This window comes from Sinocyclocheilus grahami, unplaced genomic scaffold, assembly GCF_001515645.1.
Source record: "Sinocyclocheilus grahami isolate Dianchi unplaced genomic scaffold, SAMN03320097.WGS_v1.1 scaffold51.1, whole genome shotgun sequence".
NCBI classification, from domain to species: Eukaryota; Metazoa; Chordata; class Actinopteri; order Cypriniformes; family Cyprinidae; genus Sinocyclocheilus; species Sinocyclocheilus grahami.
In genome coordinates this window covers 992,093-1,019,276 of record NW_015505230.1, presented here as the reverse complement: position 1 = coordinate 1,019,276, position 27,184 = coordinate 992,093, and the positions used below count along the sequence as shown (strand labels likewise).

At 35.3% G+C, this 27,184-nt stretch overlaps 2 protein-coding genes across 3 annotated transcripts in view; one reads left to right on the top strand and one right to left on the bottom strand.

Moving 5' to 3' along the window:
• Positions 1-8,698, bottom strand: part of tbck (TBC1 domain containing kinase) — a 51,864-nt gene extending 43,166 nt beyond the window's left edge. Inside the window, exons 1-9 of the mRNA XM_016269295.1 lie at positions 8,622-8,698; positions 7,590-7,808; positions 5,215-5,287; positions 3,491-3,605; positions 2,942-3,015; positions 2,270-2,411; positions 1,101-1,161; positions 950-1,011; positions 515-576 (exon numbers count right to left, since the gene is read on the bottom strand). Coding sequence (XP_016124781.1) covers positions 515-576; positions 950-1,011; positions 1,101-1,161; positions 2,270-2,411; positions 2,942-3,015; positions 3,491-3,605; positions 5,215-5,287; positions 7,590-7,782 — 782 coding nt within the window. The 5' untranslated portion in view covers positions 7,783-7,808; positions 8,622-8,698. The remainder of the gene's footprint in view (positions 1-514; positions 577-949; positions 1,012-1,100; positions 1,162-2,269; positions 2,412-2,941; positions 3,016-3,490; positions 3,606-5,214; positions 5,288-7,589; positions 7,809-8,621) is intronic.
• A 76-nt stretch (positions 8,699-8,774) lies between these two features.
• aimp1a (aminoacyl tRNA synthetase complex interacting multifunctional protein 1a) lies at positions 8,775-19,884 on the top strand. 2 transcript variants are annotated; one of them, XM_016269296.1, is made up of 7 exons: positions 8,775-8,863; positions 11,280-11,413; positions 12,319-12,432; positions 12,731-12,898; positions 15,061-15,266; positions 16,717-16,885; positions 19,623-19,884. In XM_016269296.1, coding segments are annotated over exons 1-7 (960 nt in total). In that variant the 5' UTR covers positions 8,775-8,861; the 3' UTR covers positions 19,790-19,884. The 2 variants fall into 2 exon arrangements, with proteins under 2 accessions (XP_016124782.1, XP_016124783.1); XM_016269297.1 differs by having other exon boundaries at positions 12,731-12,900; positions 15,066-15,266.
• Positions 19,885-27,184: the final 7,300 nt, after the last annotated feature.

Genomic DNA, 27,184 nt, shown 5'->3' with positions numbered 1-27,184 from the left:
ATATATATATATATATATATATATATATATATAAAAATATATATATATATATATATATATATATATATATTATATATATATATGTATAGTAAATATACAGTATATATAAAACAAAAATTGCTAATATGAAATGAAACTGAACTGAAAATATAAAAATAAAAACCGATTCAAATTATTAATAAAAACTATAATGCTATCTCTCGATATATAACTATAATACTATAAGAAAAATACAAATATTGAGATGCAATATATTGAATATCAATCCAAGGATGAAAAATATCAATTTTATAACTATCACCCATTCCTACAAAGAATTTAAATAATACAATTATTGGTAAAATAATTGGTCAAGTATAATTGCTGCATTTATTGTAAAATTATGCATTTCATGGCATAATGACAATGTCAAATGGTCCCTTCTGACCACATGAAAAGCTTTGGCAGATGAGAGAGAGTTTCATAGAGTTTCTTTCTATGAAGAAATGATAAAGGGCTAAATATTGTAGGTAACCTTTTTGAAGGGAGAAACGTCAGGCATTTCCTCAATAAAGCCTGCACATTTTCAGGCAGCTCCTGGGGAAAAGACGGAGACAAGAATATTAGTAAAGCATCAAACCCAGCCAAACGCAGATAAATCAGCACTATCTGTCATTCATGCTATAAACCCCACTGAAAAGCCAGGTTTTATGAGGACATTTGGAAAACGTTAGTCGTACGACCAGTGAGAGTTCAGTGTCAAGCTAAGAAGAGTTTATCTGAGAGGTTTCAAAGTAAACCTTTTAAAGTCAAATTCCTTTGAGATAAAGCACTTCCTACCATGACACTGATTGTGTATTTTTCTGTCCGGCAGTAAAAGGTTTACAAAAAAGAAAACATAATCAAATAACTTTGCAAGGAACGTAAAGTACAAAGATGAAAGTCTATCCATTAAGAAGAGCAAACTTACCTTAATTGTATCTAAGCACCCGTGTTCCTCGGCAAGAACAGTGATTATGTCATCCATGCATCCTGTAGAGACAATAAGGTATTGCAATGGTGAAAGGCATTACAACAGAAAACAGACATAATGTGATGTGAATACATAAACACAAACTTGCCTAAGTTGATGATGAACTTCATTCTCTCACTAATATCAATGTTCTGTAGAATCTGCCTTTCCTATTGGACAACACAAGTCACATGACATCAAATAGTAAATATTAGAATCACTGTGGTCACAGTTAAAAAGTATATTTTTGCATTATGCTAATTTTCTAAGCCTTACTACATTTGCCAAAAGTAGAGCAGAGCATATTAAATGCAATGCTGTATCCCGATTTGACCTTGGATTCCTCTTTTTAAAGAGACTAGGCTTTCTCAAGCCAACATTAAAGTTTGTTTACACATTTTTTACTATCTAGTTAACATTTCTTCTGGCCTAGGACGGTTATCATCAGTTACTAAAACTATTAAAACGTTTTTTGTTTTTTTTTATTAAAATGAAGTTGAAATAAAAGTATTAATGTATTAGATTAAAAATAAGAAATAAAAATAAAATCTAATAAAATATTAGATTAATATTCATTCATATTAGATCAATCTAAACACATTTCCAATGTTATGTGTTAATTCACATTTTTCATTACAAATTTTTGTTTAGTTTAAATTTATAAATAACTGTTTCTAAAATATCTAAAATAACTTAAACAGTAATAATAATAAAAAAACTAAAAATCAGAAAAATACAAAATTAATAGCTAAAATGAAAACAAATATTTAAAGTATAAAAATAAATCGAATTCAAAATGTTAATAAAAACTGACCTGGAAAAAAAAGCAATTTGATTATTAATTATTTATAATTATTATAACTTGCATATAACAAATAAAAATCTTGAATCTTGAAAGTCATGTTATTTATTGAATGTTTATAATTAGACTGAGTATACTATTTCTGATATTATTTTAAAAGTCAACAAAAGGTTTCAGTGTATTTCAAGCAAATTAGTCTTTTTTTTAAATCCCCTTTCATGACATTTTGCAATCAACAACATTTACAACCACTGGATTATTTGGGGAGAAAATGAATTTATAAACTTTACTGTCTTTGTTTGATAATTATGCATAAAATGTAACCTGTAAGTAAAACCTTACGGACATGTTTTTGTTAAAACATATACAACATATGTACAGTAACACCATAAATTATTCAAAAAGCAATGATTTGCATTGTGAAAATTCAGCTTAGTCCTTGTTAAGCAGAATCTATGAAAACTCTGAGAGCGTACCGCACAGAGTTCAAACAGAAGCACCCCGAGAGACCACACGTCTGTTTTGGGCCCCGAAGGAAGCGGGGCCTCAATGATCGAGGGGTTGCTGGAATAGAAACAGCCTTGAGCAATAACCTCTGGAGGCAGGTAAGATGGATACCTACGGAAACACAGAGGAACAGAAGACACGGGTGTTGGAAAGGTCTTGCAGAGTGCAGATGTGGTCCTTGTGATGACAGATAACAAAAGGCGTGTCCCACAAAACCCAAATAACAACCGGATATTATAAGACAGGCCTTCTGAGAACATGAGGGCTCCTAGTTGTGCCACTCAGTCATTTATGATACCACATAAGGACGCCGCTTTGATATCCAGGATCTGTTTTTGATCAAAACAAAGATGGGCCACAATGATGCACATCTAATGTTAGTTCATCTTTCTTTATTACGAGAGCACAGCGTGACCCATTGATCTTTTTTTCCATGAAAGGCTGATGCTTCGGTTCGGGGCCACGATGCATCTTAAAGAGACGGCGCACAAGATTTAAGCTCGCCCTGACTTTCTGCTCTTCTATAATGATGCCGAGATGTTATCTGTACCCTTATATAGAGTCCAAAGCAAGTGAGTTTCATTCTGAGGAATATGTTAGATCAGGAAACAAATGGAAAACATTATAGCTGAATGACGTACCCAATAGGAAAGTCAACATCTGCTCCGTGGTCGGTCATATGATACAGGCCGAATTTGGCCAGCTTCACTTTACCCTGTTGTTAAAGAACATTTTATTCCAACAGTGAGCTGAAAGCACATCACAGTACTAAATCAATTCTCATATCATTCTGACAATTTTATTGTGTTTATTGTTTTAAATAAACCCAACAAATGTTAACAGTGACATACAGTTTGTCAGAATTATCAGTTTATTTAGTATAAAGCTCTTATATTAAAGCTATGATAATTTATTATTAAATGTTTGAGCAACAATAATTACGGGTTTAGACTAAAATAAAATGTAAAAAAATTAAATAAATTAAAAAAAATTTTTTTTATTATTTAATTAAATACATATTTTTTTATCAAATTAAATAAAATTAAAAACTTAAAATAAAATAATAAAATTTTATTAAATTAAATTAAATTAAATTAAATTAAATTAAATTAAATTAAATTAAATTTTATTAAATTAAATTAAATTAAAATAAAAGTGAGTTCTCGATACATGTCTCTGTTTTCACATACCACACAGTCCAGGAGAACGTTGTTGGGAGACAAAGCACGATGCACCATGCCATGTTTATTCATGAACTCCAATCCTTCCAGCACTTCATAGGCAACCTGTAACACCTTCTCTGGACTAAGAGACAAAAACATCTTGAAATCATGAAAAATTAAACATTAAATAATATTAAAACCATTAAAATTATATTCCTATGTCTACTCATATATATACCTATCCTGGAATAAAGACCTGGTTATGGACGATCACATATTTTTGGGTAGAAGAAACAAACAAACAAAAATCTTACATTTAAATTTTACATTTTAACACCTCTAAACTTTAAGTAAAAGTAAAAAGACAAAATACAAACAGTTATTATAGTCTAGTATAGTATACATATGATTTATTAAATATTATAATAATACTTAATTTAAGTGCCATTAGCAGTCTGAGCTGTTTAATCACTGCTTATATGAATCAGTTATTGGGAATACATCATTGGATTAGCTGTGGATTCCGCTCAAACAGCTACAGTATTTCTGTGCTTAATAACATGACACTGGATGAAAAAAAAGAGCAGAAAGTAAAGGACACTGCAATTGTCTGCTTCTAATTGAAGACACACAGGACAAACAGCCTGTACAAACACAGGCTGCTGGGTTAGTCTGACCTCAAAAACTAATTCCTTATGGGGATAAAAATTTATGTCATTTAATGAACAAAAGTGGGACGGTTTTTGCTTTATTATGAAACAATAAGGATGATTAATAAATTATTCTAACCAGGGTGTTGAATAAAGCGCTCCTCATGTACTTTTACTGGAAACTACTGTTTTCTTATCAGTCAAATATTTTATAAACAGAACATTCTGACTTTTCTGACTAAAAATGTGTAGAAAGGTCTGGATGATGAAAAACATGTTTCTTTGGAAAACTCTGGATAGGTTATTGGGGTGGTGAAAATACTGCTCGACATGACTGGTCTGATTGGAAATTGTTACTCAATGCGTTATATATTGTCTAAAAATGGAAGCTTTACTTGGTTTCAATAAGTTGTTTTGTCCTCTGTCTTGTTTTCAGGTCATTTTTAGTAACATTCACTCAGTAAAATACCATCTTACAGCAACAGTCATGATAGTGAGCTGCTGTCACACTGACCCAAGTTACAACTGCTATCAACAATCATCATTTTCTTACACTCTGATCCCAATTGTGTCAATATTCATACAACATATCACCCTTATAGTATGGTCCAAAGATAACACACAACGATCAAATGCTTTCAAAAAAGAAAAGCTTTCCAAAAACTGGCCACATGAAAAAACTGACAACAGTGTCAATGGCTTCCACATGAGAAGATACAAGCCACTGATGAATCTCAGAACAACTACAAAAAAGCTCTGCTGCAAAATATTAAGCAATGGTTCTGTTGACCTGATGATGTAGAACAGATTAAAAATGATGAGTGTGAAATGTTTAAATACACCTTTCAGAAATATTGCGATGGTACCATAGGACAATGTTGTGTCAAATTGTGATACAATGGTAAATCACTAATGGAATCATTATATTCATGTCATTTAAATAAACTGATGCTTTTATTTGTTGGTGCTGCCTTAAATTGACCTGCAGTTGGACATTTATTTAGGCTATTTCTATTTCAAATAAATACTGTTTTCAGCAATGTCAGGTTACATTCCATATGCATTATGCTCAGTTCATCATCAAGATCTTGCATGTGTTACCTGACTGCTTTCCCTTGCATCAGAAAGTCCTTCAAGCTTTTTTCATAGTGCTCAGCTACAATAACCAGCCGTTCTGCAAAATGTCAACAGGACAAATTAGAGTTCATGGGAATCAAACCCTTGGATTATTCAAGCACCATTCTCTACTATTTGAGCTATGAACATTTTTGCATCTCAAGTCAATTTATCCGTGATTTATTTAATCTATATTTGAGAAAAATCGCAGTATCTTCAAAAAACACTATTGTTTTACAATTGCGACCACTCCAAAACGCACAACATTCATACTACTCCTATTTGAATCACATAGTGAAGAAAAAACTAAAGACTTCAAACACATGTGCTTGCATACACACATGCATCGATCTCAAAGGGGTTTCTCATAGGGGACGCGTGCATGATAAATACTGAGCTAATAGTCATAAAGCAACTAAAGATAAAAAGAAAGATTCTCATAAGACAAAATCCGCACATGAATAATGTCATTAAACCACAAAGATAAAAATCACTAAGTGACTTAATTCATATAGCGCTTTAGATTGTTTCAAAGCAGCTTCACAGAAATAAACAGGAAAATAACTGTCAATGTTGCATGTTCATCAATTATGAAACGACTTCAATTTCAGCTATAAATGTCATTATTCAGCTTAGTTCAGTTCGATGTTGATTCAAATCAAATTCAATAACAGTGTCAATGTTGCAGTGTTCATCAATTTTGAAACTTTACAAAGATAACAAAATGTTTACAAGGTACAACATTGCTACACCAAAGCACTTCTGAAAAAAGCCATCCAATTTTCTCATGATTTTGAAACATTTAGTGGCAAATTAACTACAGTAGATAGCCATGAGCTGCATTGTTTTATGAGTTATTTCTAATAAATAAACTGTATTTACTGTCATTTGTCGATGGACGTTACTTCTTTATACTGTTACCCTAATAGAGTTTGGGCTCTGCTTTTGGCTTGCTTTGTTGGGGTTTAAAAGACACTTAATATTCAGTACTATTATCGATTTAACCACACTGACACTATCGGATGAAAGCAAAACTAGAATTTAAGCTGAACAATGAAACTGTTGTCTTCTGCTTTATAGCTGAATTGAATGAATTTTGCAACACAGACACTGTTACTGAATCAACACTGGACTGACTCAAGCTGAATAACAACACTGCTGTCTTCAATAGAGCTGCTTATAGCTGAATTGAACTTGTTTCATAATGAACAAAATGTACTTATCTGAACCAACACTGAACTGACTGACACTACTTTGTTCGGGAGGCAGACACACTCTTGCAGTTTAAATCTAGATTAAAGACCCATCTCTTTAACCTGGCTTACACATAACACACTAATACGCTTCTAATATTCAAATCCGTTAAAGGATTTTTAGGCTGCATTAATTAGGTCAACCAGAACCGGGAACACTTCCCATAACACCCGATGTACTTGCTACATTGTTAGAAGAATGGCATCTACGCTAATATTAGTCTGTTTCTCTCTTATTCCGAGGTCACCGTAGCCACCAGATCCAGTCTGTATCCAGATCAGATGATCACTGCAGTCACCCGGATCCAGTACGTATTCAGACCAGACGGTGGATCAGCACCTAGAGAGGACCTCCACAGCCCTGAAAGACAGCGGAGACCAGGACAACTAGATGAGCCCCAGATACAGAGCCCCTGTAAAGACCTTGTCTCAGACGACCACCGGGACAAGACCACAGGAACCAGATGAGTCCTCTGCACAATGTGACTTTGCTGCAGCCTGAAATTGAACTGCTGGTTTTGTCTGGCCAGAGGAGAACTGGCCCCCCGACTGAGCCTGGTTTCTCTCAAGGTTTTTTCTCCATTCTGTCACCGATGGAGTTTTGGTTCCTTGCCGCTGTCGCCTCTGGCTTGCTTAGTTGGGGACACTTCATTTCCAGCGATATCGTTGACTTGATTGCAAATGATTGCACAGATACTATTTAAACTGAACTGAGCTGGATGATGATATCACTGATTTCAATGATGAACTGCCTTTAACTGAAAAATTAGTGTTTACTATTGTCATTTTGCATTATTGACACACCATTTTCCTAATTAATGCTGTTCAGTTGCTTTGACACAATCTGTATTGTTAAAAGCGCTATATAAATAAAGGTGACTTGACTTGACTTACTGTCTTGCTACAGCTGCTTTACAGCAGAAATTGGATTTGTCTCATTTTCGAAGTTTGCATCATTGATTCTGATTCTTTTCTGTTTAATACTGTGAAGCTGGAACAATCTGTAAAGCACTATAAAAAATTTGACTTGATCTTTTTTGGGCATCTGATGATTCGCCAGTCATTTAGTGAGAAATGCATTACAATAAAGCATGAAAGCCATCATACCATGCTTCCCTCTGGTGATGTCCACATATTGGCACAGTCTGGGATGGGTGATGGTCTTGAGGATCTGAAAGCGTCCCAGGATCTTAATGGAGTTGGGGGTGAGAGGAAGACCATTGCTGCCACACACATCATGAGGAAGAGGAGAGGCGAAGAAGGTGGAGGCTCCCAGCTCCGCATCTCTGAGGGGCTGCATGACTCGCCTGATGCTCAACAAACACACTGACATGGGGAATACACAGCATACTGAATATATAGTTATACAGAACACACACACACATACATACATATGTCTGACACTGATGTACTCTGCTGACGGTGTTGACAAAAAGTGGGGACGCAACTTTAAAATCGTATTAAACATGCACATGTCATTAAAAAACAACCTTGCTTTAATAGGAGATATTATTAAGTGTTGCTTTTGATAAAACAAGCTCTTTTTCATCATTAAAAAAACACTTTTATCCATTTTATTGCATATGAATGATTGAACCCTTCTCTGTGTACGCACTGTTTTAGACGTAGTGAAAGGACATTAAGAAACACAGATTTGGTATAATAATGAGAAAATTAAATTGAAGGTGATCATTGTGTTAAATGCATTATATTATTCATTTAAAATTGAAAATATTTTTATTTTTTAAAGCTAATAGCAGTTACCCTTGCTGGACCTGTTTTGTCCCACGTCTCAAGAAAAATCATTTTAAATGGTTGTATTATTTCTGTACATTATTTTGTAATTTCTGAAATCAATAAGGATTGTTTAATACAACATAAATAGCTATTGTAGTGTTACTACAGTAAAATCGTGGTAAATTAGGAGTGCCATGCATGTCAGACAACCTAGATTAATCATAAAAAAATTTTTTACTTACAACATAACACAATATTTAGTCTGACACGGTTACAACATAAACTAAACCAATAATATTTTACAATATTTAATTGAAATATAACATACAATACACACATATATTTCCGTACGATTGCTTGCGTTAGTGCTTTTACAAACGCAAAATAAAATAAGCCGCATACCTGTTTATCTGAAATGAAAGACTGCTCCATTTGATTCACGTGTGCATTGATAATATTACTGACATATGTTTGTAGTTTTGAGAGCTCACTCAGTTTAGTCTTCCGGCGACTTGTAAACAGCGCGTTGACGCGTTTATCCCGCGACGCGTGACCGTGGCGTCATCTTACAACGCCGGAGGGACAAGTGAAAGTGCGCTGTGTGGCTGGCTGAGCAGGAAAGAAACACTCGGTTGCAGTTTTATGTGAGTAGCAGAGCTCGCATTGACGTTTTAGTTCATGAGTATTTTGTATTTGTCTATATAATGTGTTAGGAATGTAGTTAAAGTCGAGATGTAAAAGGACAGACGTGCTATGAAGATGACAGTCAGCACTGTGTTTAGCCTAACAAGTTATATAAACACGGTAATAATGTTCCTTCTGCAGAATATCGCTACTGAAAAAAACCCCATCGTATTATGGCACATTATTATAGTTAAATTTCCTTCCTTGCATAGACGTCATCTGCTTTAAAGGTTTCAAAAGTGAATTTATTTGATATATATATTAATATATTGTTATTTCTCTCGTAATTATTATTTTAACATTTATGGCCATTGATTTTGAAATGAATAATTCTTTAATAGATTGCTTTCTGTTTTACTTTTACTTTCACTTGCAGTATGTGGTGTGTCCAACAGGTTTATTCACTTGTTCTGAACAAGTCAGCATATAAAAATACCACCATGCATGTCCTGAAGATTAGAATATGTATCTGAAATTAATTGACAAAAGTATGATGCAAGGTGTTGTCTTATTGTCATCATATTGCATCATTATACTGTGTTTGCTCAGGCCACCTATATATGAAAAAGCCTTCATCTTGTTTAATTTGTTTAACATAATAGAGTCCATTCGAGTAAAACATAACCTATTTTCCAATTCATAAATCGGTGTAGTGACTTAATGCACGAAGGTGTTGTAAACGATAATAAATGTTACAAATGTGTTGACACAATAATCATTTCTCCAGTTCTGTCATATTAAAATGGACGTGTTTGTTTTACAGACCTTAAACTTACTAAATAAATTAGAATAATTGTTTATAATAATAATAAATCGTACATTATTTTAATAATTATCAAATAAATGGTTACACATTAATAAAAAAAAATAAAAAAAAATCATATTCCACACTTTTTTTTGTGCCCCAAAATAGTCTAGATGTAAAATATAGGACATGTCATGTGCTTTTCTTTTGGGTCCCTATGCAGTTATTTCAAGGACAATTACGGTTACATAAAAACATTCCTGTGGGATGTGGAAGTTCTTGAATAGAAGAGAATGAAGTCTTTATTGTGATTTGACTGGGGCTGGTGGCCAATGTAAGCGCTGGCTAATGTGTTGGCACAAGTGCGTGGTCATTATCTCCTCACCGTTCAGACTTGCATGACAGTGACAGCTGCTCCTGCAAGTGTTACATTCACTGGTGTCAGATGTAACACATGGCCTAACATTTTCAAGGTTTGTTTCACAGGCGCCTTTGCGTTTTTTGGTTGCGTTTCAGAAATCGTATATCTGTTGCATGACTAATATTCATGTTTATAGGCTGTCATATGATGCCGATGACCACCGCTGCAGGGCATTATGGGAAAACGGTGACAACTGAGCTTTTTGGAAGTGTTTTAGACTCCGGCTCGGCCCCGGGACTCGTTTTCAGGGGTTATGCAAATGAAAACAGTCCTGTCATGGTGCTCATAAATTCTTCCACCACAGGCCCATTTAAAGCAGTTCAAGAACTTCAAAAACAAGAGACTTTGATCCACGATATTATCAACTCCAGCTTTTTTGTGTTTCTAATTTCCTCATCTGAACGCTCTGTTTTCATCCGGCGCCAGCTGTTGTTTTCCAGCACCACCCTGCACTATGTGTTATGATGTGTTCTTCTCTTTTTCCTACGCCTTGTAAAAATTCCCTTAGTCCTTTTGCAGTGGATGAGCCCAAGCCAAATGTGTAACGTGTCCATGTTCCTTCACCAGCTGTCTTTCGACTGAATGGGAATTGTTGTTTGATCCGTTGTGGAGCCAAAGAGGATTCCTCAATCAAAACAGAGCCGAGAGGACAGTGATGCAATTACGCAGTATTTGTATTATCGTGGACATGAGAACACACACATTTCGATGCCATATGGTTTGATTCCATCCGCTTCGTTGTTGGAGAATATTGCTGTTGACCTGGACATTGGCGAGGCGATTTAAACGTTCTACCAGTACTGAAGTGAGAATCCAAAGCAGGGTTCGCTGGGATTAGGATGGAGAATGTACGCTTTGATGAGGTTTTCGCATGTTGTTTGGCATCTAGCCGATCTATTGTTGAGCATCTGGCTGGTGTCAGCGGTTTCATTACCATTCTCCTTCATGGAAGGGGTTTAGGACAGAAACTTGGCCACATATAGGTATAAATTACAAATTAAAGCACCGTGTAAAGTGTGCCAAAACACCTCATGTTTACATGCGCCAAAGATCTGAAAAGATCTCATTTAACAAGGCCGTGCTCTCAAGTGCCGCATGTTCCCAAACACGGATAGGATGTCTCTGTGGATCCTCTTTTTTAAAAAACAATGTTTATGAGTGACTAAGATTTCCTACAGCGTTTGATCTTTTCCTTTGGCTTGTTTTTCAGGTTCCTGGTACGATCCCTTTTCAGGATGTCAGGCCACACACCCTCACTCATGAGACTGGAACAGAAGGCCGCAGAGGCTGACCAGATCATCGAATACCTCAAGCAGCAGGTCCAGCTGCTGAAGGAGAAAGCCAGTAAGTGGATGCATGAGGCGTGCATGTGTGTTGAACCCGGGTCAATGACCAATAAGGATGTCTGAGAGGATGAAAAGCAGAAAGAGTAATAGTTTAATAATCTACTTCAGAATGTGCTTAGAAGTATAATATTTGCATTTATAGAGGTTTCAAACGTTTATACCATTGGAACCAAAACAATATTATTTTAATAAGGGAAAAATATTATAAAGATGCATGTATTATTTTATATATTAACACTACCTTTCAAAAGTTTGGGGTCAGTTTTTTTTTTTTTTTTTTTTTATTAAACAATTGCTTTTATTCGGCAAGGATGCATTAAATTGATTAAATTATGTTTTTTGGAACCTTGTATTCAATGAATAATGGAAAAAGTATCAAAGTTTCCCAAAAATATATAGAGCAGCCAAATTGTTTTCAACATTGAAGAAATGTTTCAAAATCAGCATATTAGAATGATTTCTGAAGGATCATGTGACACTGAAGACTAGAGTAATGATGCTGAAAATTCAGCTTTATCATCACAGGAATTGATTACATCATTTTCAAATTGTGATGATATTTTACAATATTACTGTATTTTTGATCAAATGAATGCAGCCTTGGTATGCAGAAGAGACTTTTCAAAAACATTTTCAAAATCGTACAGCCACTAAACTTTTGTGGTGTTTATTTTATCGTTGCGCTAAAATATCAAACAAAAACATAGTAAGTGAATATCTTTTATAAAACTAAAATAGCTTTGTGTGTTTAAAGCACAGTGACTTTGATTGTGTGATTGCGGTTTTTAAAAAGGACTGTTGTATTGACATTGTAACTTACAGTACACATAAGCAGTAGACGGTTGAGAAGTTCTGAATTAATGTGTGTCTGTCTTGTTCTAATGAATGTGTTGTTTGGTGTAGTTGTGCAGGCCACGGTGAAAGAGGAAAAGAAACTGATGGTGGAGAACGCCAAGCTCAAGAAGGACATCGATGAACTGAAGAATCAACTTCTTGAAATAGAAAAGAGGAGAGGAGGTATAATATCACACAATATACTGCATTCTTGCTGATGTTTTGGAAATAATGAAATGCTAAGATACTGTACTTGAAAACATAATGTAACTTTTAGATTTCAAAACATCTATAGTGTAAAATTAAATGCATCAACATGTGACCACCTACGTTTAAACATCAGTGATGCCTGTTTTGGTGGTCAGAAGTGCCTTCAGATTAATATAAGTAGATCTTCGCATTGTGTTGAGCATTTAGGATTCACAAAAGCATAGTTTTTCTAATGATAAAGTAGTGAAATAATTTGATTTGTTCTTTGCAGTGAAAGATGTGGCCATGCCTTCAGCGGAGCCCAGCATCCAGTGTGTCTCTAAACCCACAGCCTCAGAGCCACCTGCCCCAGCAGCCCCTTCTGCTCCTGCCCCAGCCACAAAAACCCCACCAGCCAAAAACAACGATGACACGAAAAAGATGAAAGCCGAGAAGAAGGGTAAGCATACTTCTGAGACTATTAATATGGCATTTCCTTTATAACAGCTCATCTCTGCAGTGGCAAAGTTTCCAGTGCTGTTGATTCATTTGCAACCCCATCCAAAACGTTTGCGATGTCAGAATCAAAATCAGATCTTTTAGAATTAGTTGCTAAATCTACTCCCACTGAATGAAATTAAGTTGCATATAGAACTTTTATGTCTAATTATAATTGTAAATTCCACTGAAAAGAAAGTGTCAATCATATAGGGCCATAAAAATGACTTATTAAAAGAGTAGACTGTGTCATGTCTAGGGGTTAATTGAATTTTTGGAGAATATGTGAATGATTTACACATCAGATAGGAACATAAATGAGAAAAACATTTTACTAATGCACAATCCCACTCTCATAAACAATGCCGTGTAATGAACACATTTGAAAAGCTTGATAGAGTTTGAGAAGAGACTGAGTGAATGCAAGTTGTGGATGCAGGTCAAACTCCAGATCAGATCTGAAGGCAAACCAGATTTAAAGACGTCACCGCTGTCTTTAGGGGGTTACGTTTCTAAGTATTCATACCCTAAAGAATAGAGCATTTGAAATGGATCAGATTTCCTTTCATGGTTATTTATTATGAAAAATGATTTTCATTTCCAATCACTTAAATCCCTTCAACTTGGGAACGCTCTGTTCTACTTCATATCTAAGTACAGATCACAGATCGTTTTTGTGCATTTATGGGCTGAGGAATAACAAGTTAACTTGTGCGTTCCCTTTGGGCCAGATGTTAAAAGGAGTTTCATTATTTTCAAATACGTCTCTTTTCCTTCAGCGTTGAATGCTGTGTTTTGGTGTGGATGTAGCACCTGTAGTTCATGCATATCTGTTTCTTGGCAGAACTACATGATTTCTCACATTTAGAAGACTTTGAGGACTCTTGGCACTTTTTCTACCAGCATTTTCTTAAATTAGGGCTGCGTGATTAATGTACATCACCAATGAATTCACAATAGCCATGTGTGATTATTAAACCGCAAAAGGCTGTGATTGAATCAATTAGACACGTAGTCTGCATGCTTCAAAGTGAAGGGTCGTGTACTTCACTCATTTTTCCTTATTAAAAGTTTGGAATAAGAAGCATATTTAACAGCTATTGACAACATTACCTGAAACTCAAAAGGTTTTCTGAGAAAATAAAGGAGGTTTAACCCAGCCACATTGCAGTGTTGCATGAAAATGAATAAATATGAAAAATATTACTGGCACTTTCTACATAAGGTGCAGCTTTGGTGCCCTTTGACTTTTTCAAGTATTAAAAGCAATAATTGGTATGTTTGATGAAATCTAATATAAAATTAATTTGGCACGAAAAATGGTAATTTTGGCCTTCTTGACTGTAAAGTGATTTTATTTTACTGCAAATTTTAAAATGTAATTTATTGCTGTGATGGCAAAACTGTTTTTACTGTCACTTTTGATCATTTTAATGCATCCTTGCTAAATGAAAAAATATTATTTCTTTAAAAAACAGTCTTACTGACCCCAGACTTTTGAACTGTAGAGCTTTGATTTCCTCAACCTGGAAACCATTGTGTTCACTGCTTATGCATGTATAGAGTACACAGAGGTTTTCATTTTCAAGACTTGTAGGGTGAAGTGGTGATCCAAAACGGTTCACCAACCCCATAAGTGCGGAAACAGTGGTAAAGTTGTACTATTTTCAGATGACTGGAGCGATTAGACACAAGCACCATACTGAAGCGATTGCTGGCACAATTGTTTTGGGAAAAGTTCAGAAACAGAACACAGATGAAAAGCCGACATAATTTCCAGTTGTAGACTTTTAAAAGTATCCCAACAGCTCCCTAGGGAACAATATGCACAAGCTAAAAATATCATTCAAAGGGTTGCATTAAAAACACCTCACAAACTAAAGGCACATTTCCTCAGGGTGGACATGTACCGTAATAAAACCCATGAATGACACGGTGTGCCGAGGTTGGTACAATGTCTCTAACAGCTCTACTTCCACAGCTTGTGCTTTTTACAGATATTTACGCTGTGTTGGTTGAAGGTTGTAATTGCTAAAGTTATGAATCATGTTTGTGTTCTGACTTACAAACAGAAAAATATGTGAAAGACATCATCTGATGATCTGTAATGCACTTTTGGTCCAGGAGAGAAGAAGGAGAAGAAGGCAGCGGCGCCGCCTCAGGAAGAGGCGAAAGTAGACGTGTCTCGATTGGATTTGCGAGTGGGCCGCATCATCAGCGCCGAAAAGCACCCTGACGCCGACTCTCTCTACGTTGAGCAGGTGGATGTTGGTGAAGCATCTCCACGCACTGTTGTCAGTGGACTGGTCAAACACATCCCTCTGGAGCAGGTACTGACGCATCTAACCCATGTTTATCACGAGTCCAGTTTTGACGGTCATTAGAATTAAATGCATTACAGAAATCACTGAAATGCAACAAATCATTTAATGCATTTATTCAGGAATTTGCAAAGCACCTTAATCAATTAATATTGTTATTGCTATTAATTAAAAGTTTTTCATTTTCTGAAATGCACCAAATCATTTAATCACGCCTAAAGTCATTATTATAATTAAAAAAGAATTATTTTAATTTATTTTTTAAATATAAAATGTTTAATTAAATTAACATTATTTACATTTAATAAATACAATTACATTATTAAAATGCAATTGCTTTAATTACAAATTAATCACAGTATTAAATGTGCATTGAATTTTTATTGTCAGATTTGATTGATTTATAGAATTAAATAATTCTACACCTTTTAAAATATAGCATGTTAGCTTAATCAAAATATGTTCCCTTTTTAAAATATATTACTTTTTGATTTGTTATATTTAATAAAAAAAATTACTGGTTTACTTTAAAAAGCTAAAAAAAATTTTTATTAAATTGTCCTTCAAGTGTCTTCAGCATATTTAAAGAAACATGAATCATACATGAAACAAGCTGAATCATGGCCAAATCGCAGCTTTCTAGATTCATTGTATCGTTCAGTAAAAAAATAAAAAACATTTCTTTGTAATTGAGCTAATATTTACACCCCTATTAGACAATGTTTGGAATAGTCTGAAGTAACGTGATGGCTCAACGTCTTGCTACTGTACCTGAGAGCAATCTTTGTTTGCCACATAATGAATGCAGCTCTTGTTGATTAGGTGTTATGTTTCAGAATATTGGGAAGGGGATATTTCAGTTTTACAGTTTCATATAAAACGTCTGCACTACTACGATTCATGCAGGTCCATAAACCTGTTCCATGCAGACAGTCTCTTGTGCTTTATTTTCCAGAACCCCGAGTTTACGATTTGTTTAGGGGATTCCTAGCAGCTCGTCAGAAATTCTAATTTCACCTATAAAACGCATCTGTTTCCTTCATTCATTTAATTGAATCATGTTGGGTTATGACTACATCACAGTTGCTTTAAGCATGTTTGTGCATTTATAGAGTTGAAATAATAATGAATGTCTACAGTTCATTTTGTAAGGGATTTGGAAGTAGATGAGTTGAATGATTATTGCATGTATTCAGTTTATTAATTTTGTTGAGGGTCTGTTTTTTTTCTGCATCCCTGGTTCTTGGTTATAAAAACCAAAAAATTCAGCAATTATAAAGTTGCCCAGCTGTTCCTCATAATACGGTATGTTGTTGATGTTTTTGGACTGTTGCATAACTTCTCATTCTGACATGCAATAAATTATATTTAATTTATAGTATTCTTTTTAACTGCTTAAGAAGATCACACTTGGTTCTTGTGCCGCTTGTTTAGTTATGGGTTTTTTTTCTGTCTTTAGATGCAGAATCGCATGGCTGTCCTCCTATGCAACCTGAAGCATGCTAAGATGAGAGGTGTCTTGTCCCAGGCCATGGTCATGTGTGCCAGCTCTCCAGAAAAAGTTGAAATCCTGGATCCCCCGAGTGGAGCCGTAGCTGGAGACAGGATTACCTTCCAGGGCTTCCCAGGTAATGTTACATATTTATAGTACACAAACGTACCACAATGAAATATGACATTACTGTCCAGCAGTCCAATGGCACATACAGTCTGCTTCATGGAGCCCATCTGAGTGCATCATGCTGCTTTATTAAAGTAAAGTCTCTACCAAATATCAAAGCTCTGCTATGATTTACTCGCTCTCACGTTGTTCCAAAACCAGTTTGAGTTTCTTTCTTCCATGGGACACAAAAGTTAAGCAGAATGTACATGTTGTTCTTTTCTAAACAAAGAAGCAAGCATATGGTAACCAGGAGCTGTCGTGCTCTAAATGGACAAGAATGCTCCATAAAAATATAAAATGTATCCATACGATACATGCACTATATTCCAAGTCTTCTGTAGCCATATAAGAGATTGTTGGTAGTCAGTGAAAATTTTCCTTTTGCCATAGCATTCAAACTTTGCCACGTTTGGTCACAAGACATTGCTATCATTGATCAAACCTGCCACAGCATGTTTTCATCTTGTGAGGGATGCTCATATATTCAGAAGATCTCTTCCCGTTTAAGTGGATGATTTTTGGCCCTAAAAAGCTGTAATGTAGATCAGACTTCATGCCGGTGGTGAAACGTCTTGCAATGTGACTCTGGGGGGTTCAGATTTTCAAGACTTTGTCCAGGGTTTAGTTGTATCAAATTTAAGGCCATAAAAAGTCTTAAATGGTACAAGAAAGTCTTAATTTTGATTTCAAGAGGTCTTAAATTTGGGCATGGAAAGACAAGAATTGCGATTATGGCTTAATGAGACTTAAACCTCAAAAGGTTATGATTTCTTTAAATCAACACAAGCGCTGCACGTTTCAAAGTCAGGTGTTGCGCTGCTTTGTGTACAGCCGTTACCGGGGAAACCACTATATTTCTGCCGTTGAAAAAGCATCTCCTGCTGGCAGAGAATGAATGTGCATTTTCAATAAGCCCGGCTGTTTTTGTTCAGACCAATGTGAAAATCAACCCTTTTTTACGCAGCAAACACGCAGAGTTGTAAATGTGCTATAAGCTATAAAGAAAAACTAGTGGAAAATCTAAACAATTAAGACAGTAAAATATGTTTGTTATTTAATTGATTGATAATAATTGTTTAAATTAATCAAATAATTTATACTTTTGACTCATTCATTTTCTCATACATTTCTTTATCTGAACTGTAAATCATGTTTTTTACAGTCATTTTACAGTTTAATATGTTACAATAGACATTGCCCTACTGCGCTCATATGTGACCGTGGACCAAAAAACCAGTCTTAAGTGTCGAAATTGAGATGTATACATTATCTGAAAACTGAATAAATAAGCTTTCCATTGATGTATGGTTTATTAGGATCGGACAATATTTGGCCGACATACAACTATTTGAAAATCTGGAATCTGAGGGTGCCAAAAAAAAAAAAACAGTATTGAGAAAATCGCCTTTAAAGTTGTCCAAATGAAGTTCTTAGCAATGCATATTACTAATCAGAAATTAAGTGTTGATATATTTATGGTAGGACATTTACAAAATATCCTCATGGATCATGATCTTTACTTAATATTCGAATGATTTCTGGCATAAAAGAAAAATCGATAATTTTGACCCATACAATGTATTTTTGGCTATTGCTACAAATATGCCCCAGCGACTTCAGACTGGTTTTGTGCTCCAGGGTCACATATGGTATTAATTTTATTTGTGCAGGTCATAAAAAGTTACATTTGAGCTTAAAAATCCTGCAGATACCTTAGATACCTTTAACCACGGCTGTTCATTTGAATTCTTAAGATCTCTCAATAAAGAACATGAAGTTCGTTGTTTGGTTACGCAATTGTTTGTGTTCTGTTATATGAGCTAATAAAGAGCACATTCCTCAGTGCGCAAGGGAACCTCACAAACAATCCAAATTGTATTCTTGTGCTGTGAAATAATATGGTGGATCTGGCGTGGAAGCTATTTGGAGGAGTGTAGCATTTGGGGTCAGTTGAGCACAATAACTAAAAGGAAGAGCCAAAAAACATCAAATGTTGTCCAATTCATTTTTTTCCAAGTTAATCACCATTTTTCCCAATACAAAAACAAAGCACGTAGCAGGAATGAAGCAGTTCTCCAACTTCCTCATAAATGACCTTTACAGCAAAAAATGGTGCTATCAGTTTATTGTAAACTTATTTTGTTTTGTTGTTTTTCATGGTTTGCCATGCAATTGTTTGGTATGATCGCATGTAAAAGTCTTTGCGATTCATATGACATTTTTATTATTCATATGACTTTTATTTTTCAGTTTTTATCTTGCATTTAATGCAATCATCTGTAACTCGTCATTAAAAGTAATGGAGACAGACTGTGACCTTTCATAGTCCTTTCTCGGCTTTCGGAATTTCTCGTCTCATTTGGATTGTAGCACTTACGATGGTTGTGAAAAGGTCAGCAGTAGAATAATGCAAATAACAGGATCCCCGTCAGCATTCAAATCAAGATTTTGAATTCATTTTGGTTTGATTTATGTCCGCTTATTGCAGGTAGTAGCAAAAACAAAGATCTTCATCTGGTTTCCATGAGTTCTTGAGTTTTGGAGCATCTCGTTTTGGCTCAACTAGAACTGATGTTCATAACTGATGTTAATGATATCGAGAGGATTTCAAAAACTGCTTTTGTGTTCAGTCTTTTTACAGCTGTTGGGAGAAAAACTAATCAGCACTTCAAACTCTCTGCCTCTCTGTTTTGTTGTTCCAGGTGAGCCTGACAAGGAGCTGAACCCTAAGAAGAAAGTGTGGGAGCAGGTCCAGCCAGATTTGCGCACCGATGACCAATGTGTGGCCACTTACAAGGGAGCTGCCTTTGAGGTCGCTGGCAAAGGAGTGTGCAAAGCTCAGACAATGAGTAACAGCGGAATCAAATAGAAACTTCGGGGAGAATTGTTTTCTGTGAGGAGACTTCTTCTCTAACCTCTTGACCTGCGCTGAGTTAAGGGACACGTTTGAGATGAATAAAGTCTTTGAAAGCTACTCTTTGATTATGTCTCTTTATATACCTGTTCTTGGTAATGTGTTTATACACTGACCTGACAATAGATTTACACGTTTTTTTAAAGGAATTGGATTGTATAATGATTAAAATGCTACCCTTTTTTTACATAATTGTTTTTGACATCAATATAATTAATTTGCAGGTAAAAAAGGTGATGATAGATTTAAAAACATAAAATGGCATTCGTAACCCATTTAAGTTCTGTAATTAAACATAATAACTTGTGAAATGGGTATTAAATGGGAACAAAAATGTAGTGCAGAACTAGATTTTGTCCTTCTGGAATTAAGTGAAGTTAATTGTAATTTTAGTTTATTTTAAAGTAAATCTTACATACTGTATACATTTTTAACATTTCAGGTTGAATACATTAACTGAACTGATATACAGTATGTACAGTGGGGCAAATAAGTATTTGATCACCTACCAACCAGCAAGAATTCTAGCTCTCACAGACCTGTTAGTTTGTCTTTAAGAAGCCCTCCTATCCTCCACTCATTACCTGTATTAATTGCACCTGTTTGAACTTGTTACCTGTATAAAAGACACCGGTCCACACACTCAATCAATCAGACTCCAACCTCTCCACTATGGGCAAGACCAAAGAGCTGTCTAAGGACACCAGGGACAAAATTGTAGACCTGCACAAGGCTGGGATGGGCTACAGGACAATAGGCAAACAGCTTGGTGAGAAGGCAACAATTGTTGGCGCAATTATTAGAAAATGGAAGAAATTCAAGATGACTGTCAATCTCCCTCGGACTGGGGCTCCATGCAAGATCTCGCCTCGTGGAGTATCAATGATCCTGAGAAAGGTGAGGGATCAGCCTAGAACCTCCCGGGAGGACCTGGTCAATGACCTGAAGAGAGCTAGGACCACAGTCTCAACGGTTACCATTAGTAACACACTACACCGTCATGGATTAAAATCCTGCAGCGTGGGCAAGGTCCCCCTGCTCAAGCCAGCACATGTCCAGGCCCGTCTGAAGTTTGCCAAAGACCATCTGGATGTTCCAGAGGAGCCATGGGAGAAGGTCATGTGGTCAGAGGAGACCAAAATAGAAGTTTTTGGTATAAACTCCACTCGACGTGTTTGGAGGAAGAAGAAGAATGAGTATAATCCCAAGAACACCATCCCAACCGTGAAGCATGGGGGTGGAAACATCATGCTTTGGGGGGGCTTTTCTGCAAAGGGGACAGGACGACTGCACCGTATTGAGGGGAGGATGGATGGGGCCATGTATTGCGAGATTTTGGGCAACAACCTCCTTCCCTCAGTAAGAGCATTGAAGATGGGTCGTGGCTGGGTCTTCCAGCATGACAATGACCCCAAACACACAGCCAGGGCAACTAAGGAGCGGCTCCGTAAGAAGCATTTCAAGGTCCTGGAGTGGCCTAGCCAGTCTCCAGACCTGAACCCAATAGAAAATCTATGGAGGGAGCTGAAACTCCATGTTGCCCAGCGACAGCCCCAAAACCTGAAAGATCTGGAGAACACCTGTATGGAGGAGTGGGCCAAAATCCCTGCTGCAGTGTGTGCAAACCTGGTCAAGAACTACAGGAAGCGTCTGACCTCTGTAATTGTAAACAAAGGTTTCTGTACCAAATATTAAGTTCTATTTTTCTATTGTAGCAAATATTTATTTCATGCAATAAAATGGAAATTAATTATTTAAAAATCATACAATGTGATTTTCTGGATTATTTTTTTTTTAATTCTGTCTCTCACAGTTGAGGTGTATACCTACGATGAAAATTACAGATCTCTCCATTCTTTGTAAGTGGGAAAACTTGAAAAATCAGCAGTGTATCAAATACTTATTTGCCCCACTGTATATATATAGTGAATATATTGAATAAACCTGAATTAACAGTGAACAATAGTATATTTATTAATAAATATTACCCTAAATTCATAAAATGCAATTATAATGTTTTTGTTTGTGCATTAAGTACAGTAAGATCAGACGTATATTACAAAACATACATTTAGATTTCATGTTGACTTGTAAGTTAACATTATCAAGTAAACTAAAAATATAAAAGATGAAACTATTTGAAACAGGAACACAATATAGCTTGTGCAGCAGAGAAAATTCAGATATCAACAGTCCAGAAAAGTGTGTTCTTGTAGTCTGTTTCCTCTCCGTTCGCAAATAAAGCGTTTGGTTGTTAAGATCCAGAATGGAATCATTATTTTTAATAGTGAATAGTTAGGGAATCATGTTCATTTCCTCTGAATTAATCTTATCTGAGCTTGTTTCTTAACACCATTTTGATTTACTTTGTTTTATTGGTCCCTCAAGAGGAGCATCATAGATGTTTGCAGAGGAAGTGTCGTTCCCTGCTGAACAGATTCTGCTCTGTTCTGTTAAACTGATGGATTTATGCATCCGTTCCAACCCCAATTCTGTCAAAAGTAATTAACTCCACGAGTGGAGCTCAACATCATTGTCATCTAATAAAAAAAAATGTAAAAATCCTTTTCAGTTTTGCATTATGTATCTCTATTGATTAATTGCATGAAACAAACTTGTTCTGCCATGGCTCCTTTCACATGGAGTTTCTCTCGCTAAAATCTCGTTACATGCATTACTAAGTAGAGAAGGTATACAGTTTGTTTGGAAGATTAGTGGTGGTGATGGCTCCTCAGAGGAGATTTGTTATCTAAAGACTGCATCTCAATGCCAGAATGCTGATGTGCCCTCAGAAGTCAGGAGTGAAGTGTCTTCTTCAAGCAACAGTTTTCCTGGAGGAAAGATGGACACTTTATGTGGCGGTTATGAATATCAAATGAGCTGTATTTGAGCAAGTGAGTGCCCCCTCAAATCAAGGAACCCCCTTGATTGTTTGTGATTCATAAACTGAACACACCCTACGATGAGGGGAAGATTGATTCGTTTTCAGATTACCTAATTTGTCGTTTCTAGATGGGAGTCTGTGGCAGCTCGTATAGAAGAATGAGCTGTATTTGAGCAAGTGAGTGCCCCCTCAAATCAAGGAACCCCCTTGATTGTTTGTGATTGAACTGAACACACCCTACGATGAGGGGAAGATTGATTCGTTTTCAGATTACCTAATTTGTCGTTTCTAGATGGGAGTCTGTGGCAGCTCGTATAGAACCATATGGTGAAAGTTTGAGAAGAAGAGGAGGGTCTCGCCATCAAATCAACCATTTTTACCACCAACAGTTCAAAGGTGCAGTTATGTTACTATGTATAACGATTGAACTGAATGGCTTGGAAACTAAATTCCTTAGATTCTGTAGGGCTTTACGGGTTTCATGACACTAGTGGTTACTATGTCCAGCAACAAGATTTTCTAGCAACAAAATTCAAGACCCACAGTTTCATCGGATATACAAATATATGTAATATGTATTTGGCATGTGCCAAAATCAGGGTTAATTGGTAACTTAAAAAAAAAAAACTGAAAGAAGTTGTTACCTGAAATGAAATAACGATAACTGAAATTAAATCAACTTAAAAACGTATTTTATTTCATTTCTGCTAGTTGGAAACATTTCTCATTTTCATTTAGTTTAACTTGGTGTACTAAAATGAACTAAAGCTAGAAATAAAAAATAATAAAAACTATATAACTATATATAACATTAAAAACACCAAAAACTAGAAAAAAGAATACAATTATTAAATTACACTAAAGCTTTAACAAAAACTAAAATGAAAACGATTAAAAACGAATTTATACTATTGATAAAAACTAATATTTTATCTCGATACTAAAACTAATACTGAAAAGATTTGGTAAGATGGTTGCAAACAATGCAAACTTTAAATTTCAAATGAATAGAAAATAAAACTTCAATATCAATATTATCTAAATATTACTGTTTCATTAAATAATTTAATTTTTAAATCAATTTAGGTCTGACTTTTTATCTTTTGTGGAATTGCTGCTTTTGAATGAATAATGTGTTGCCTGTTGTCTGTTAGTTGAACATCTAGATATATAATTATAGAAGATGGCTTATTTGTAAGCATATGTGACCCTGGACCACAAAATCAGTCATAAGGGTCATTTTTTTGAATAAATAAGCTTTCCATTGATGTTAGGATATGACAATATTTGGCCGAGATACAAGTATTTGAAAATCTGGAATCTGAGGGTGCAAAAAAATCAAAATACTGAGAAAATCACCTTTAAAGTTGTCCAAATGAAGTTCTTGGCAATGCATAATACTAATCAAAAATTAAGTTTTGATATATTTACAGTAGGAAATTTACAAAATATTTTCATGGAGCATGATCTTTACTTAATATCCTAATAATTTTTGGCATAAGAGAAAAATCTATCGTTTTTACCCTTACAATGTTTTCTTGGCTATTGCTACAAATATACCCCAGCGACTTAAGACTGGTTTTACGGTCACATATACTGTATGTTTCATGATATATACTCCTTGAGTTATAAGGGGGGTGCATTTTCTTTCTTCAAATGGCTTTCAGACATTCAGGATGCATGTCAAGTGTGTCAAAGATTCTGATGCTGTTACTCAACATGAAGCGCTCTCTGATCACAGATTTGTTGCACATTTGTGTTCCTTTTTGCGGTTGACTGTTGAGACAACACCCAGAATCAGGCTATATCCTAGAATTACGTCGAATTTTCCATATCACATTTAAAACCCAATACAAACAACAGCAAACAAATCCATTGTTCGGAATTCCTCTCCCAAAATGACATTGAATTAATTAGCCGCAAAACTGAAGACGTTGAGAGCGACTGACACCATCTGTCCATCAAAGCATAGCTGGGACATACATACGGATTGACAAATGTGTATATGTGAGAACGCAAAGATGTTTTAGGCAGCGCTTCAAAGTGAATTAATAACTCGAGACCAACAAAAGTTTAATGGCCTACATGTGCATATAGTCATGAAAATCTACACAATTGACTTGAAATTTACTATATGGTCACATAAAAACTGTAAAGGCCTTCGAAGGGTCTGTAAAAAAATTTCATTGGGAATTATCTTTATAAGTATTAATCTGTATCGAGAGACAGAAAAAACACAACAGGGCGAGCAGTCTCTGGGTGTTTGGCTGCTGTTAAAAGGGAAGTTTGAAGCATGCTGTTATGTGTGTGGTTTCATAGTTCACCAGCACACAATGAAAGCATAGGAAATCTATTAGCCACGTGAAAAACCAACGGAGACATTTTAATACGCTTTTGTTCACAAACAGCAGCACAGTGTTCCTTACTTAAGTTACTTAAAAGACCAAATCCATTCTAGTAAGATGCTTCTCCTATGCAGGAAATGCAAATTATTCCTCTTGACTAAATAGATGTTTTACAGTCAATTTTTTTATGTTGTTTTTTTTAATATATACGCACATAAAAATATTGAATCACAGTGAACTTAATGGTTTAGCTACTGTATAGGTAGTTCCCCCAAAAGTGAAAATTTGCTGAAATTTTACTTTTCACTTCTCAAGACGTTAATTGATGGACTGGAGTCATGTGGATTACTTGTGATGTTTTTATCAGCTGTTTGGACTCTCATTCTGACGGCACCCATTCACTGCAGAGCATCCATTGGTGAGCAAGTGATGTAACGCTACATTTCTCCAGAATTGTTCTGATGAAGAAACAAACTCATCTACATCTTGGATGACCTGAGGCAGTGCTGGCTAGTAACTGATTACATGTAATCTGGATTATGTAATCACATTCCAAAAAGTAAGTACTTGTAATTAGATTATAATACATTTTAAAATACTTGTAATCAGACTACAATTACTATTTTATTGATTACATGATTATGTATTATCCACACAAGTCTTTGTCTTTGGAAGGCTTTTGTCCTTCAAACATATTAAAATGCACATATTCAAATTGTATCTTATTTACATGTAAAGAAGGGATTCCCAATTATTTATTTATTTAGTTGTTTGTTTGTTTATTTAGAGCACAACATCTTTCACCTAATATATTTTCTCGACGTATCCCGAGATTTTAAGGGGATTTTTGCATTTGCATTAAATATTTAATATCTTTACTATTTGTTTTATTTTAATTGTTGCTATTTTAAAATGATTTATTTTAATGTCACATTTTTCTGATTTAATGATTAGCTTTTCATTAAACTCACAAACCCCCTGCAGTTCCTTCTCGAAACCTAAATCTTGACGTAATGTAATGTTTAATGCACTTTATGTTGCTAGTAACAAGAAGTAATCTAAAAGTAATAAAAACGTAGTACGATTATATTACCTAAAATATGTAATGTAATGGATTATGTTACTAACTACAATTTTTGTGATGTAATTTGGAATCAGTAACAGACTACAATTTGTACATTAGTACATTAAGCAAATTTTCATTTTTGGGCAAACTATTCAGGAATAGTTATTTTGTGGAACACAAAATACTTTGATATTTTGAAAAATGCTTCAGATGTTTTTTGTTCATACAATGAAAATCAGTGAGTTCCAGTAATGTTTTGGACCCCACTGACTTTCATTGCATACTCAAAATACTTTTTTTTAACAGTGACATTTTATTTTTTATTTTTTTTGTGTTCCACAGAAATACACTTTCATTGATCCTTCTGTTACATGTTGGTATTATTTCAGCTTTACAGTTGTTCTCATCATATTTACGGTATTAGGTGTTTTGTCACTAAAAGTGTGAATTCGTTTTTTTTAAGCATTTTAGTATTGGCCCCAATTCCAATGTAAGCAAGAGGGACAAGTTGACATGTTATTTTTAATGGTAACATTATGCCACAAGTGCTGATGAGTGCTGTAAATCTGAGCAGGTCGTCCTCACAAACTGAGAGATCGTGCAAGAAGAAGACCCATGAACAGCTCTGGAGCCACCCAGAAAACAAGTTTAACCCTGGCAAATTACTTATATACCTACATTTTGAAGTGTGCTGTCAGATGTATTTCCTCAGCAACCAGCACGGATCAGCTCTAGGCATGACGAAGCAGATATCGTCCTCTTTTGGAAGACCAAACAAAGTAGTTTCGCTTTCACAACGAAACACACAGCGCCTTCACGACATGGCGGCGGGGGCGGCAACAACAATACTACAGCGAGAATAAAAGTTACATCTTCTTTCTTTGCGTGAACATTTGGGCAGCGTTATGCAAATCTTCCCACATCGTGACATAGATATGTGGGGGCGTGTTAGAACAAGCCATTTTAGGTAGGTGTGGCTGACTCTCAACTTTTATAAAGAATATCTCTTCGGATTTGAGACTTTAGTCTTTGCAACTTTACAGATCTTCTTTATG